Raw genomic sequence first — 16,875 nt, 5'->3', positions numbered from 1 at the left:
TATGTCCACTTCAAAAGCAAATTGCATTTACATAGCATCCTTAATGTAACAGAACATCTCAAGGACCTTCACAAGAGCATGATAAAGCAAAGTTTAATACTGAGGCACTATAGGCGATAGTAGGCCAGATGGCCAAAAGCTTGGTCTAAGAAGTAGGCTTTAAGGAGCATCTTACAGGAAGACTAAAAGGTAGAGTGGCACAGAGGTTTACGGTGGGAATTCCAGAGTTTATACCTTGGCAACTGAAAGCACAGCCACCAGGGCTGGAGCGCTTAAAATCAGGGATAGACAAGAGGCCTAACCTAAACTGCACTGTTCCTGTTGCAAGTGTTGGGTTGAGAAAATTCGCCTTTTACTAAAGCTAAGGGCACCTTTCAGCTGTTTAAAGTGTATTGAGCATTTAACTGTGTTCTAACGTCCACTCTAATAAAGAATATTAGGGATCCGCCATTCCTAAATTTTGCTAGCACAGGTCTTCCTAAAGGCGATCACAGGAGCCAATCCAAATCGTTTTCAAATGTTTTGTGGTTATTGCAGTTATTGAAGAAGTGGATCAATTATGTGACTCCACCTTTTGACTGGAAAAATGCACAACATATTCGTGAATTGAATGAGGCGCTGAGTACATGCGTGAAATTACATTCTTTCCCCTACACATTACCGTTTTACTAAGGCACAGATGAATCATGTAATTTTTATTACGTCAAGTTTTATTGCCCAATTTAACAGAGGAAAGAAACATGGAGTTGGATTATGGGTCTGGACATTTCTTGCATGCTTGGCAATCATTTTGGTGTCAAACAGGGAAGCATAATACAATTTCCCCGATGATTAAAAAAAAAAATAAAAGGCCATCAATCAGTGTCTGTTAATTTTATTTTGTTGCAAAACTGAGAGTGATGTAGATGCTGAAATGTTAAAAATCCAATGATGATACGATAATATCTCACTGATATTCAGTTAAAATGATTAATGGGAACCTTAATATTTCTGATTATCTTTATACTTTGCACTGTGGCAATTTTTCACACAATATTCACCCCTTTTAGAATCAGGTGATCATCGACATTGCATAACAGTTTATTTTATAGAGAAAACAAATGTTATCGCTCAGCTTATTCAGTATATTAGTACCAGTATAATTTAGAGAAATTCGGTACATTTTAATGTATGGCATCCTTAATTATCACCTCAATTTGCTTCCAGCACCAATGCCAGACCTGTGAGTAGCAACACATGGCATCTCAAAGTTGTCTTCCTCTCCTACTTAGGCAGTCCCTTGGGACTGAGGGTGACTTGCTTCCCACCAGTTTGATGGGCTCTGAGATGGCTGCTAAGTCCAATGCATGATCTGCAGATTTTGCCACATGCGGGGCAGGTGGTGCTTGAAAGGTCGAGTTGTTTGAAGGTTTGTGCGCTCTCTCCGACGACTCCACTTCGTCTCTGTGTGCTCCTGACAAAGTCTCTCGATGTGTTCGGCGCCTTCCCGAATGAATCTTCTCCACTTCGGTTGGTCACAAGCCAGGGGCTCCATGAGTTGGTGGGGATGTTTGACCTCTTCAGGGATACTTTCAGGACATCCCTAATGTGTTTTCGCTGTCCTCCTGGGAGTCTCCTGCCATGACCGAGTTTCGAGTAGAGCAGCTGCTTCGGGAGTCATGTGACAAGCGTACAATGACACGCTCCGCTCTGGCTGAGCTGGTTTTGAGTGATTCGTGCCTCAATGCTGGATGTTCAAAGTACCCCAAGACAGTCCCTATGCTTTAAAGATCAAAATCAATTATTGCATTGCAGGGTACTTTCACAGTTCACATTGCTGTGGCAAAATAGGACTTTATTAGTATTGCACAAGTTTACATGGGTAGGTAAATTAAAAATATTGTGGGAGTTGCCCACATCTGTAAGAGATTTCCTTGGTTTTCAACTAAAAGACTTGCTGGTTGAATTGTAATTCCTCCTCCTTCAGGTACCGTTCCCTAAGAGGGAGTTGGCGATCATGGACTTCCATTGGATCATGGACTTCCATTGGATCATGGACTTCCTTTGGATTAGTCCATGATTATGCTTGGGAAAGTACTGCAGAGGCTTTTCATTGCCTTCTGTAGTCTGACTGACCAGGAAACTTTCCCACTCTTACTGCTATCAGGCGAATTAGGAGGATTTACGAGCTGACAATCAACCTGTTTGGCTGCATTATGAGCGCACTTTCTATGGCCATCAAGTCCTGGACTTGAACCCGGAGCTTCTGACCCAGTGGCAGGGACACTAACCCCTGCACCACAAGGCCTCTGCCAGGAATTACACTCATTAATTATTCAATGCAAATATCCATCATAAATGGGTTTGTCATTGTTTCAATGCATTGGCCAAAACAAAATTCAATGCATACTGATACAGAATCCTCCATATTATTTTCTTTTGTGAATTTGTCTTGGTAATAACAGTTTGAGAACACCAAATGTTAAAGCCAGGTTACTTGCCAGGACATCATAACCACCAAGATAAGACACTCTCCCTCCCTGGGCCATCAACTCATTGTTGTCTGCTCAGATCTGGCCTATTCAAAACCATCTCCAAAGAATCTGTTTCTGCATCAAAGGAAAAAAAAATGTGCTTGTAATCCAGGTATGTTCTCATGATCTTTAGTCTTCTATTTGCAGCTCTTCTCCAGGTGAAGAGAAACTTCAGTAGAAACTTCCAAAGTGATCTTTTGCAAATGTCATCAGACACCCTATTAAGAACCTATTCAGCTCCTCTGTGAAGAACTGGAAGGATGATCAATGCTTTTATCCTTTAAATCAACTCAATGTATCGACAGGTACATTGAACTTGCTGCAGTGAAGGATCTCACTCTGTGTTGTTAAGACATTTCCAGCGCCCTTCAGCTCAAAATATTTTTGCACCACAATTTGTTGGAGGTGTGAGCTGATAACAGCGTAGAGAGGGCCACAGGGCATCTGGTACCTTGGTGAGCAATGGGACTAGCTATCTATTTCCTGAGCAGAAGTCTTGAAGATCTGATCGCTGAGCAGTTTCCATTCATCTTTTACGTCACTTGGGGGAGGAAGGTCAAACTGCACAGTGGTTGTCGTGTGGCAATAGAAGGGTCCTTGAGGAGTTTAGAGATCTAACTATGGCCATGTTTGGCAAGTTGACTTACGATGTTTTGCCTGATCTTTAGACTCAGCTTGGCGCAGTTCAGGAGGTGGTCCATCAGCAGTCAGCTCCTCACATGGCATGAGTTATCCTGACATAAGGCTCTTCCTCCCATTTGACAAGCACATGGTCAAGGAGGTGCCAGTGCTTAGATTGTAGGTGTTGGCAGGTTATTTGTATTTTTCTTTCAGGTGGAACATGGTATTGGTTATGGCACGGTTGTGCTTGACACACAACAAAAGCAGGAGAGTTCCATTTGACTTTAACCAATGAGATTTGAGGACTGAGAATGAAACAGAGGAAGGGCAAAGAAAGAAAAAGGTTGAATTAGAGTCAAATTAGATACAGAAAGAGAGGAAAAGAAAGATTGGATTATGGATTAATAAAGAGAAACAAGAAAGGAAAATAAGAAAAACTAATTTAAAATTTGGCATTTTTGTTGAGTTTCTGACAACTGACTGCAAGGTTGAGATTGAACAGTTTAAACTGTCCACTTTCTGGGCCAGAGAGGTTGATTGGCGTCGCACTGACAATGATCACATCATTAAAAGGTACTTACACTACCAATGACCAGATTTGACTTTCTGCAGCAATCTTACAAGGTAATTAATGCACGCATCCAGCAACTTCTTAACAATAACAGAGGGGCTATGGGCGAGATGCTCTTTGTGCAATGCAAAATGGTGGAGCGGCGTAAATTGACCAACAGATTCAGGAGATTCTCAACTCTCATTCCCTGAACTTGTTGCCGAGTTTTTGCACTCAATATAGACGGCATCATTAACATGCCATTTTTATCCATCAAGATTCAGCCCATGTTACTTTGGTCATTGTGCTACCATAGTGTCTTACCCACTTTTCTGTTGTCTATTATTTTATCTGTAGCTAAACGTGGACAAGTGTTCTGTGGGATTCATGCAGTAGCTGAGTGATGTACTACTTTGCTGTTGAGTTAATGGGAGCATGTGGTGGGACTCCCAAGTGCACTTTAATGAAATATAGTCGCCATGACAGATTCAGGAGCTATTACAGTTCAATAGCACTACAAATTTCTACAGAAGTCAATAAAGTTGGGGACCCTTCAGTTATCAGTTAACTTACTGCTCTCTTAGATTGGACTATCCTACTGGAGTTGCTTTCATTAAGTAACCATTTGGCGAGGAGTTCAACAGAATTAAAAGTTTCATGAAAGAAAGGCTTTATGTTATACCATGCACTATATTCCAATCATGCTTGATTTGATTTTGTATGCTGTCTTCTCTTGCAAAAAAAAAGATGCCGACTTTAGTAATTTAATGTATCTGAATGCTTTATTTCAGTAATAGTAGAACAGAATATGGGTAAAGTATTAGGTTGGTACTATCATATTTTTAATGCAATTAATACTCTAAATTACTGCGAGAGCTGCAATGTAGTAACTGTACCGACTACAATCAATAATTGCAGGCTTTACAAATTGCTGTAAGTCCATTAACCAGGTGCAGAAACAGGCACAATAGGGCCAAATGTCTCCCTCTTATGCAGTGACCTTTTTTATGATTCTACGATGAGCAAACTTCATTCACACCCTTACCAGCATTTAAACTATACTGACATTGAGTTATTAATAAACTGTGCCTAGGAAATGACAGCAAGCCACAAGAAAAAGACCAAAACCATTAACAAAGAAATAGGGTTGAAGGAGCGGCTTAACAGAGGGTGGAGAGGCGGAGGGGTTTAAAGAAGGAATTCCAGAGTTTAGGGCCTTGGCAGCTGGTGGAGCGTTGGAAGCTGAGGGCTATTCAAGAGGCCAGAGTTGAAGGACCACAGAGATCTGGGACAATCGTAGGTCTGAGGGGAGGTTACAGAGATAGGAAGGGGAGAGGCCATCAAGGGATTTGAAGACAAGGATGAGAATTTTAAAATTGCGGCATTGTCGGACCAGGAGCCACTGAATGTCAGCAAGCACAGTTCCAGGAACCAAACACAGCAAGCTCTGTGTCAAAAATCATTAGCAGCTCTGGAGAATTAAATATTCTTTGATTCAAAAGCTACTCAATTGACACATTTAGGTCAACGTGGTACAGCAAGGTGGCTGCAGCATGCAATAGGGAAATAGTACAACACCGTGTCAAATTAGAGGGAAGCAGTGCTGGATGGGGTGTGAATCAGCTGTCAAACAGAAAACATTAGCAAAGGACAAGTTAGCAGAATCTGGCCCAACTAAGATCAGCTATTTTCTGATTAATTTGGTACATAAATCTGGCCAATTTCAAGCGATAAGAGTCCAGGTTGGAATTCATCCCATTCAAACGACTGATTCAAAACTACAATATCACTGGATCCACTAACAGGTTTTCTGCTTCACTGAACATTTTTCATTTGCAAAAAGGTTTTTTCTTCCCCGCTCTGTTTTTAAATTGATCTTTTATCTATTAAGAGCCAAGGCCAGGCATAGATTTTGTTCTTCACACTCCTAAGTAACCCATAACTTACTTGTGGTCTAATGCACAAAAGATGGATTCTAAAATTAACAGAAACATGACAGAATCACACCAGGAAGGTGAGAGAAGCATCTGCCTAGAGCAGCATAAAATCTCACGTTCATTTCAATAGTCATTTTGAGCGTCTTTCTGCTTTAGTTAGGATCATTCAACATTCTATACATGATCAAACTAATTAAAGTTTGATAATGTAGCCTCAACAATCCTGAAACATGTAGCCAAGAAACCCCAATTCACAATGAGTTCCAATGCTCCATGACTTCTGAGCTTTTCCATTTCCTAAGTCAGCACACCGTAGTTTAATCAATTCAGAAAAGTATTATTCACCGATTTAAGAGGGTCATAAATTTAGGCAACTTGTTAATGAGTCCAAGGCTGGCCTTTAGCCTGGACAAATAACCACCTGTATCTCCTCCAATTAAAATAATCAGATTTGTGATATAGCATACAATATAATAACTAAAAGAATAATGTGTGGCGTGGTATATAATACACCAATTAAAAGAGAACGTGGTTACCAATAATACAGCAAGTGGTATTTTAGACTTCAATTAAGAATAGAAAGTGTGTGATAGCTATTATATAAGCTAATTGCTACCGCTGTCTCAGACTGATGGCTAAAGTATTAAGGCATCTAAATGGGCCATTTTAAAAACTCCAATTTAAAGCAGCACTTCTTTAAATTGCGCCACCACAGAGACCATCACGACTATTTTCAAAAAAAGATAAAAATCATGAAGGATACAGGCACGTTTTTATCACATTCATTTTCAGAAACCACAGGTTTCATAAATAATAGAAATTACAGCATAAAAGGATGTCATTCAAATCAACACCCCCATCACCAGGGAGAGGAAGTCATCTGTGATGTCTGGCAGGGGTCCAATGCGTTTTGCAGCCATTTATAGGAATTGTCGGAGCAGTGAAGAAAGTGCGTGTACCAACTTCCCTCAACTTTCGTATCCAGGGGGAGTTAAAATATGTTCCTGTACAATGTCACAGTCCTTACGCAAGTCTTAAAGAGAATCGCCTTTTTCAAAAAAGAATCTTTAAAGAGATAAGATTGGGAAAGGAGAGAGAAAAAAAAAAGTAAGGGTTTATCTGGAGTAGTGCGAAAGATGACTCTCGGTTAGTAACTTTACAAAAGAGGCCAGAAGTCAGTCAAGAAATCTGCTCCAGATTTATACCATAACTTTATTCATGCATGAAGAAATAGAATACTGTGTTGCAGCGTAGATGCACTGTAAACCAAAAAACAAATCAAGTGCAAAAATATGTCATTTGGTTACACATGAAAGGAGTCAATGTTCAAGGTATGTCAAAAAAGCACAATAAATATTCACCAGGAAACATGATAATGATAACATAATTAATTGCCCCATAGTGGTAAATGCTAGACATCTTGTACCCAAAGATCATCATTCTCCGAATGTAATCACAATAGTTGTCCAGCAACAGTTGCAGTCCATTTAAGTCTCCTCTTCAGTTTTATCCCATCTTCTGAAGCTAAACCTATTCTAGACTCCTGTTCTTTGATTAGTGCAGATGAAGCCTCGGTTTAATGTGTTCGCTGACCTGAATGTATAATTTCCTGAATCAGGGATGAGTGTGCTACCAACGGAGCCAAGCTGGCATTTAAAACAGGGCACAGGATGTAATGCGGCTTCAACATCCTTCAATTGTCGGCAGCCCCTAAGGTCCGATGGAACATGCAATGGTCAGTTCCCTTCCCACTGAGAAAGTCAATGTTGGAGTACATGCTAGAGGGGCCTCCCGAAGAGCAATATTTGTTGCCCAACAACTTAGTGCTTTAAAGTTACCTGTAACAGCGAATCACTTTAGCAATTAATCAATTTTAAGTGATTAAATCATAAGCCATGATCAAACTTTTCCCCATAAGATAAAAGCAAAAAACTGCAGATGCTGGAAATCCAAAACAAAAATAAAAATACCTGGAAAAACTCAGCAGGTCTGGCAGCATCTGCAGAGAGGAACACAGTTAACTTTTTCCCATGTTTGACTGCAGTTGGCGAAGTACAGAACTGGAACCAATCTTTATGCACTTTTCCATTTATTTACAGAGTTACACATGACAAGCATACACCTCCTAATCCAACAACTGCAATTTCCGTCTGTGCCTATTTATAGGAGCGAATCCTCAGTGAATACCTACCACCTGCATACAATTGAACATGATTAATGTTTCATGATGAATTAATTCAGCATCGATCCACTATGGTACAGTAACCAAAAAAGATGATTCAAAGCCTTGAGGTACAAATTTGTAATGAGACCTTGTAGACCACAGGAGATCAGGTAACTCTCAGGAGGTCAGGCACAGAAATCCAAGTCAAAATGACAGTCTATCCATCTCAATACAGTAGGTAGATGAAGGAGCAGGAATGTTGCAAGCCCTCTGCCAGTTTCTTTTTCGAATCTATATGTATTTGTGGTTTGACTCAACAATGATAAAACGTACATTTCAGAGGCAAGAACAGGGGAATACAATGACACCGTTTCCACTAATTTCTGCCCTCTGAGTTTGGAATTGAAAAACAAATCTGAAACTATGACAAGATGGACTGATAAAAGAAAATTGGGAGTTGTACGCTTTGTTGAATTGAAGTAAAGCTAATATGTGCACTTCCTTTACAAGTCTAAGGAACTGATGCACATCATAGAATGGTTACAGCACAGGGGGAGGCCATTCAGAGCGTCAGTGTCTGCTGGTTCTCTTCAAGGGCAACTCAGCTAGACCCACACCCCGTCTTTTTCCCCGTCGATCTACAAATTTTCTCTCCTCAGATAATTATCCAATTCTCTTTTGAAAGCCACAACTGAATCTGCCTCAACCTCACTCTTGGGCAATACGTTCCGGGTCGCGAACTCGCACTACGTAAAAGGATTCTTCCTCGTTCCACCTTTGATTCTTTTGCCATTTCACCTTAAATCGGTACCTTCCGGCTCTGGACCGTTCCACCAACGGGAAGAGTTTCTCTCTATCTAATTCTGACCAGATCTCCACTAGCATTCTGATTAAATGCAGAAAGTAAAACAAGGAAAATAAATGACATTTCAAAATGAGGGAGCTGTGATAGCACAAAAGAAAGGCGAGTGAGAAAATTAGGAGGGATACACATGCGCACACACAAGACATGGGCCTTTGTACGGGTATGGGCTTTTGAAGGGTTAGGCACTGCAAGAGTTAAGTGATCTTAAGCTTTTCTCTGAAAGCTCCTTTCTTTAAGAGCACACTGCTTGGACATTCTGCTGCTGCAGAGATGGCTGCATCACAAGTGGCCTTGTTACTGCGTACGAACTATTATTTTTGTTAGGTGAGAGAGAAAAACCAGTACAGGGTGAAATTTAGGGCTGTTTTCAGGCTTTATCTCCCATCTCGTTGGAAATGGGCAAAAAATATAACCAAACGTAAACTTTCTGTTGTTAATTTTCAGCATTAAGCTTTGCTAGACTGTAGTTTAATACTTAAAATTGCCAGTTTATAGTTCTTATTTATTGCAGTTCTGTTGACTTGGTCTCATTTTTGTTAAGTTTAAAGCAAATTTAAAAACCAGCCTCTAATTAAAACCCATTGTCGCCAAGGTCTTTGCTTACATCACCATGGAAACAGAAAAAACACTTGTGCTCAGGCTGAACAGTAGATAAGGGGGGGGCCTCAGGACTGTGCTGAACACAGGTCTTGCCAGGTTCCTGATTGGGTAAAATGGAGGGCATGGAAGACACATGATTGGATGGGTATTTCTGTAAACCTGGTTTTCAGAAATATATCCTAGTGAATTTGGGTCATTATCAGTTTAGTAGGGTCAGGAGGCACACGGTACAAACACCTATGCTAGAAAGAACAAGAAATGGGCCATACCTACTATGAAAGGATAATAGCAGGTAATAATTTTCAATTGCTCTTTGTAAACAGTTGCTGTAATGTATTAAGCCTCTCTTCTGCTTAAATAAAATTATAACTGTTACCAATGCAGTATCAGCTTCGAACCATTGACCAGACAGTCCTAAGAGACTCCATTTTTTCCTCCATTTGCTGTGTGTGGGACCTGGTGGTGCTGAGTGCCCAAATTGCCTATATTAAATAACTAATTGTCCTTCAATAAATAACTAACTGGCTGAGAAGCACTTTAAGATGTCCTGAGGATGCAAGGTGGAAGTGCAGGTTCCTTCTGTCTAACAGCTGCCAAGGTATGGGTACAGTCCCTGGCAAAGCTCTTCAGGTAATGCCGCTTCCCTCCCTGATTCCCTCCCCAACTTTGTCTCACTTACAGCCCTTCTCATTCCCTTGCTCACTTACACCCTCTCGTCACGACTCTCCTGAGCCCTCGCGAGGAGAGAGAGAAAGAGAAAGAGATGGGGAGGGGGGGAGGTGGCAGAGAGGTGGAGAGAGAGAGTTGGCGAGCTGGAGAGAGAAAGATTTGTCAAGCAAGCAAGAGAGAGAGAGAGTGTGTGTGTGTGTGTGTGGGAGAGTGGGTGAGGGAAAGAGGGGATGGGGAGAGAGAAGGGAAGAGAGGGAGCGAGCAAGAGACCGAGAGTTGGCAAGTGGGAGGGAGAGAGTGAGAGAGAGAGAGAGAGAGAGAAAGAGAATTGGTGAGTGAGAGAGAGAGTTGGCAGGAGGGGGAGGTGAGGGAGGGGGAGGGAATGAAAGAGAGAGAGTTGGCGAGCAGGAGAGAGAGAGAAAGAGGGTTGGCAAAGCGGGAAGTAAGTGGAAAGAGTTAGCATATTTCTTTTATATTTTTTAATTTATTTTATTTTGTAGGTTACTTTATTTACAAATATGGGAATTTAGCAATCAATAGTATTCCAGCTTACAGGATATCATGTTTTCATGTTTTTCCTGACAAAAAAGGGTCCTACATAGCCAGCTACAGCATTTACATCGATTGTAATGAGAAAATCCGATACCCTTAAAAGCTGTTTCACTTCAAGTTGCACTTTCAGAAACACAACTACAATGCTAAGCAAGGAATTACTGTGTTCGATCTTCGCTGCCTCCGGTCAGGTCACTCTCGTACAGAAAAGGACTGATCCAAAGCCACATGTCATCGTGCTGCGACTTGTACACACACCAGCCAAAAGAAATGCCAGATGCAAATTTATAGTAACAGTTCTGCTGTGAAACGGCTGCTAGTTTACCTTTACATTCCCCAAGAAATTATTTCATTACTAAAGAATGCCTAATATCCCACACAAAAGATGCATGTGACAAATGTCACAGGGGTAAATCCATGGCCCATCCCTTGACGGGCTGTAGCCAGTCGTCTGTTGCGTGCCTTTTTGTAATGATTGTTTGATTTGTATTCCTTACATTGCAATGAATAATAAATAATCAGCAGCGGCACTTAAATTTATCTACACGTTGACAGGCAGGGTGTATAAATTCTGGATCTGATGGCCATGCTGTTGGGAGCAGAATTCCACAAGGTCAGCAGCCGGAATAGAGAAACAACACCAACTCAACTGTGACCAAGTAAATGATTATTATAAACCAACAATGCAAGATCAGCGATTCAGGAACCTTCATGAATTCTGATTCACTGACACAAGTGACATTTGTATATCAGTAAAAATATAGACTTGCACTTTTGCGAAGTTGCAGCAATGGGTTTCACATTTAAAATGGTTCAGCAGCGCAGTTGTTTAATAGCAAAGAGGATTTTTTTTTCTCTCATGTTGCATACAAAACTACATTTTACAAATGTTAAAGGGGCATATTTGTCATCCTAGACAATTAAACTGTATTTTCAGACCATGATTCATTTCTGACTTCCCTGTCAAATGACAACTTATGCCACGGTTCACGATCATTTGTGCAACTACCTGACACTGCTAATTATACCCATTAACCTGTTCTAAAGAAACAGGCACTTATCCTATTCCCCAAGAATATTTAATGAGTCTTGATGACTTAACACAAAAACACGAGACCTCCGAAATGATTTTACACAAAATAGCTGTACTTCAGTAAGATCGTTGTCAGTTCCTATTAATTTGAAGTCGAGGACACACAATCCAAGATGGAATAGGAGGCACCAGTAAACCTGGACAGGACAAGAGAGCAGCAACAGCAAGGCAACAGCAAACCTAAGGGTCAAAGAGAGGGACTAAAACTCATTTCGACTCAAAGTATCAGGCCTTTTCTAATCATCAGTAGTTGAGGTTGTAACAGAGTTAGACTGTTGCATTGAAAACACCTTATTCAGGTAAAATTCAATGGGCAGAATTTTGCCCTTGGTGGGCGTGCGGGGCCCGCCGTCATTTTGAGCGGGCGGGCCAATTAAGGCCCGCTCAGCGGCCTGCCTGACGGGAAGCATTATGCGCTTCCTGTGCGGGTGTGGGGAGGGAATCCCCAGCTGTCAAAGTGCGCTCTTTCGTGCATGTGCATGAAAGAGCGCACTGCTCCCTGAGGCTAAGTGCTGTCTCAGGGAGATTAGTGACAGGGTACAAAAATGAAAAAATAGAAAATTAAAAATATTATTAACATGTCCCCCTCATATGACAATGTCACACGAGATGGGACATGTTAATAAATATAACATTACATTTATTAAAGTTTTTAAAAAGGAACATGAAACCTCAAAACCTCATCCCGCCAGTGGATGAAGTTTTATGTATTATCAGGAGCCCACCGGGGCTCCTGGCCTGCACGCCAGCCTTAAGGTTGGACAGGCAGGGCCTTCAATCACTTTAACTACCCTGTCAACGGCCTCAATTGGCCATTGACAGGTCGGCGGGTGGACAGCTGATTTCGCTGTCCCCCCGCCTTCCTGAAAATTTAAAGGGACCGGGATTACGTCGGGGGTTCCTCCCGACGTCATCCCGCGTCATTTTCCCGTCGGCGAGCGGGCCCCGCCTCCAAATCACCGGCGGGAAAATTCTGGCCAATGTCATTGTGAAGTTTTTTTTTTAAAAAAAAAGCTATTTATTTGAGTATTGCGTGCACATCTGTCAACATTGGAAAGACAATGATGCACTGGTTCCAAGTAGCTCACCTCCTGCGAGGAGGAAGAATACACAAGCCAAGTACGAGCTATGACACGCAGTTACACACAATCAATGGGAACAAATACACCATTTATATCAGGCCAGAATATGCGGGAAAAAAGTAGCTGAGTTAATGCGCACACCATGCTCAATAACCCAGCAACTGACGGTGAGGAAGAGATAGTTCATGAGATGTGAATCGCCACACACTGCTGGATGATTGGTGATGCCCTCCCCTCAGCCTCGTGAAAATAGGAGACCACCCTCACCCTCCCCATGAATTTCAAGAACTTGTTGCATTTCTACTGCTAAAACAAATGGAACTCACCAAAAGTAGTTAGGGCTAGTACTTAACAATGCAAGGATGCTTTTAAGGATGAGATTTACTGTCCCTGCAATGCTACTCAACCCCTCTGGCCCTGAAAGGGAGCAATAATTTATTTGATGTTTTTTCTCACCTTTTCCTTTGTCTCATTTCTTTCCCTCTTTCGATCCAATATTTCTTTCCCTCGCTTTATTTCTCTTTCTGCACCTACTTGAATTAATTCACTCTCCTTCTCTATCTTTCTTCTGTTTCTATGAACATATGAACCAGGAGGAGTAGGCCACTCAGCTCCTCCGCCATTCAATAAAATCATGGCTGATCTGATTTTAACCTCATATTCCTGCCTACCCTGATAACCTTTCACCATCCCCCCTCCTTTGCTTATCAAGAATCTATCTACTTCTGCCTTAAAGATATTCAAGGACTCTGTCTCACCCACCTTCTGAGGATAAGAATTCCAAAGTCTCACAACCCTCAGAAATTTTTTTTCCTCATTTCTGTGCTAAATGGGTGACCCCTTATTTTTAAACAGTGACCCCCCGAGATCTAGATTCCCCCACAAGAGGAAGCATCCTTTTCACATTCACCCTGTCAAGTCCCTTCAGGATCTTATATGTTTCAATCAAGTCGCCTCTTACTCTTCTAAACTCCAGTGGATACGAGCATAGCCTGTCCAGCACTTTCCTCATAAGATAACCCGCCCATTCCAGGTATTAATCTTGTAAATCTTCTCTGAACTGCTTCTAATGCATTTACATCTTTCCTTGAATAAGGAGGCCAATACTGCACACACTACTTTAGATATGGTCTCACCAGTGCCCTGTACAACTGAAGCATAACCTCCCCACTCTTCTATTCAATTCCCCTCGCAATAAACGATAACATTCCATTAGCTTTGCTAATTGCTTGCTGCACCTGCAAACAAATCTTTTGCGATTCATGCACTAGGGCACCCAGCTCCCTCTGCATCTCAGCTCTGTAATCTCACACCATTTAGATAATATGCCCCTTTTTTTATTCATCCTGCCAAAATGGGCCACCTCACATTTTGCTACATTATACTCCATTTGCCAGGTCTTTGCTGACTCACTTAACCTATCTGTATTCTTTTGTAGCCTCCTTACGTCCTCTTCACAACTTACTTTCCTGCCTACCTTTGTGTCTTCAGCTAATTTAGCAACCATAACATCAGTACCTTCATCCAAGTCATTTATATAAATTGTAAAGGGTTGAGGCCCCAGCACTGATCCCTGTGACACACCACTCGTCACATCTTGCCAAGCAGAAAATTACCCATTTATGCCCACTCTCTGTTTCTTGTTAGCTAACCAATCTTCTATCCATGCCAATATGTTACCCCCTACATCATGAGCTTTTATTTTGTGCAATAACCTTTGATGCGGCACCTTATCAAACGCCTTCTAAAAACCCAAGTACAGTACATCCATTGGTTCCCCTTTATCCACAGCACCTGTTTCTTCTTCAAAGAACGCCAATAAATTGGTTAAACATGATTTCCCTTTCAAAAAGCCATGTTAACTCTGCCTGGTCACCTTGAATGTATCTAAGTGCCCTGTTATAACATCTTTAATAATAGGTTCTAACATCGTCCCCATGACAGATGTTCGGCTAACTGGTCTATAGTTTCCTGCTTTCTGTCCCCTCCCTTTTTGAATAAAGGAGTTACATTTGCTATTTTCCAATCAAATGGAACCTTCCTCGAATCTAGTGAATTTTGGAAAATTAAAATCAATGCATCAACTATCTCACTAGTCACTTCCTTTAAGGCCCTGGGATGAAATCCATCAGGACCCTGGAACTTGTCAACTCGCAGTTCCAACAATCTGCTGGTGATTTCCCTGGTGATTGTAAAGAGTTCCTCCCTCACTTCCAATTCCTGATTTACAGCTATTTCTGGGATGTTACTTGCATCCTCTATCTTAATCCATGAATCTCGCTGGTTAAGGAGATAGGTTGTAGGTCCTGTCCTTCGTCAAGGTCTCAGATGCTCTGTGGTCCTCACCGTGTAGTTATCCACTTACACTTCCAGCAATCTGTAGTGCAGTTTCTTTTGAGCTCAAGGCGGAGGGACAAAGATCTAACAAACAGATTCCCTGCTTCAGAAGGTCTGGGCCATTGTCCACTACCTTTGCAAGAAATACCAGGTAAAAAGATCCAATCTTATGTATAAGGCAATGCTTGCAATACTAAATATGAAGTCCTTGGAAGGATACATTGGCATCAGAATATTATGAAGCTTAGCGATTCATACCAGTGATCAGCTGCTTAGCATCAATTTTCCCTTGGTCCTGGGTGTTTTTATTTATCTAGGCAGACTAGCATTCTATAGTTAGAAGAATCAAATAACTGAACATGTTCATCCTCACCATATGGTCAAGGTCACATAACGTTATTATTTCCCTCTGAAAAACTGACACGCATCCAAGATGTGGATGTCAAAAATTACAGCAACTGCCATTTGAGATCCAACGTTTCAAAGCTGAATTTGTCAAAATGTTAACGGTCATAAATTCAACATTTTCCTTGCTTCTATTCATCCAACACTGCACAGAATTTTACTGACATGTGGGAAAAGTTAAGGCTGCCACTTGCCAATTCTATTTCAGATGCAGTTAAGTAACAAATTAAACAGACACACCAATCAGAATACATAATGGTTTGGTCATTACAACATCAGCAAAACAGCTTCACACACACCTTATATAAGCTACTGAAAGAAACCTTAACCTTGGGTGCATTATTACCATTCTTTCATCAAAAGTATATTCCGTATACCATAGGCTGTATCTTTGTTGTTTAAATGACCCTCAATGCTCTTGCTATACCATCTGGCAGCAACTTTCATTTTTGCATTAAGCCAGGAGATGATTCACAAAAATACACAGCAGCCTCTTTCTTGGCTACAGAGTGTAAAGTTGTGGAATATGGGAGAAATTTCACCGAGATCAAGTGGTTGCAACATGAATCAGAAGTCTGTTTTATGGGATGGGGTGGGGTGGGGTAGGAAGGGAAAAATAATTAGAATAGAGAAAATAAGTGAGCAAATAAAATAAAGATGAGAAGGAAAAGAAAAAAAAACAATTTTGCCAATTTCACTTCGAGAACAAAGATAAAAGAGCAACAAATAGAATACTCTAGAAGGTTGATGGTCAATCCAGGAGGGATTAAGCAGCTATTTGGAATCAACCCTTAGAAGAATAACTGTTAAAACCTAGATGATGAATAATATGTCTTTCTTCAGTCATTTTGCTCCTTCTGCCACTATTGTGCTTCTCATGATGATTTCTTTCCAGAGAAGGAATTGCTCTTCCAAACCACACATTAGTCCTTGTGACAGGTTTAGACAACAGAACAGAAAAGACTCCACTTAGCCATTTTTTAAGCCTCCAAAGTCAGCCCGTGAGATGACAACTGCATCTGGGGAATAGTCTTACCCTCTCCAATGGGGTGGAAGGGTTTGATATATAACATCAGGAAGGAGCCAACTTAATTCTTTCAACAACAACTTTGTTCTCTCCACTAAGATGAAGGCTTCAGCCATCTGAGAGATTGCTCTGTTCACTCTGCTCTCTTAACCAGCACAGGTTGCATGCAGGGTGATGGTACAAGCTAGGAGCAAACATGGAAGGCAATGTGCACAGCCATCATTCATGGAGAATGGTGTGCGCAGTCAACCAAGGAAAACCGGTTCAGAACATGTTTCCTTCACAACAATGGCTCTGTGCATTGAGAAACACTAACTTGAGCCCCACCCTGCATAAGAGAAGCGTCACATGTTTTCAACTCAAACCCAATAAACTGATGAGGTGAATAAAACTATCTGCTCATAATAGGTGAACCACATGGGCTTCCTTTAATAAATTCTCTAATATATGGCCAGGAATG

General features: G+C 41.2%; 1 protein-coding gene across 3 annotated transcripts in view; it reads right to left on the bottom strand.

Annotated features, from left to right (window-relative positions):
* ctdp1 (CTD (carboxy-terminal domain, RNA polymerase II, polypeptide A) phosphatase, subunit 1) overlaps nucleotides 1-16,875 on the bottom strand; it is a 285,110-nt gene that overhangs the window by 157,688 nt on the left and 110,547 nt on the right. The window contains exon 11 of one of the 3 annotated variants that reach the window (XM_078539926.1): nucleotides 4,448-6,686. The exons of the other annotated variants lie outside the window; for them this stretch is intronic. Within the exon in view, the coding sequence (XP_078396052.1) occupies nucleotides 6,656-6,686 (31 nt within the window). The 3' untranslated portion in view covers nucleotides 4,448-6,655. Of the gene's footprint in view, nucleotides 1-4,447; nucleotides 6,687-16,875 lie in introns of those variants that run through there. 3 annotated transcript variants of the gene reach the window in all.

This window comes from Cetorhinus maximus, chromosome 4 (assembly GCF_964194155.1).
Source record: "Cetorhinus maximus chromosome 4, sCetMax3.hap1.1, whole genome shotgun sequence".
Taxonomy (NCBI): domain Eukaryota; kingdom Metazoa; phylum Chordata; class Chondrichthyes; order Lamniformes; family Cetorhinidae; genus Cetorhinus; species Cetorhinus maximus.
Note: the sequence above shows the minus strand (reverse complement) of the source record. Positions and strands in the feature narration are given on the sequence as shown.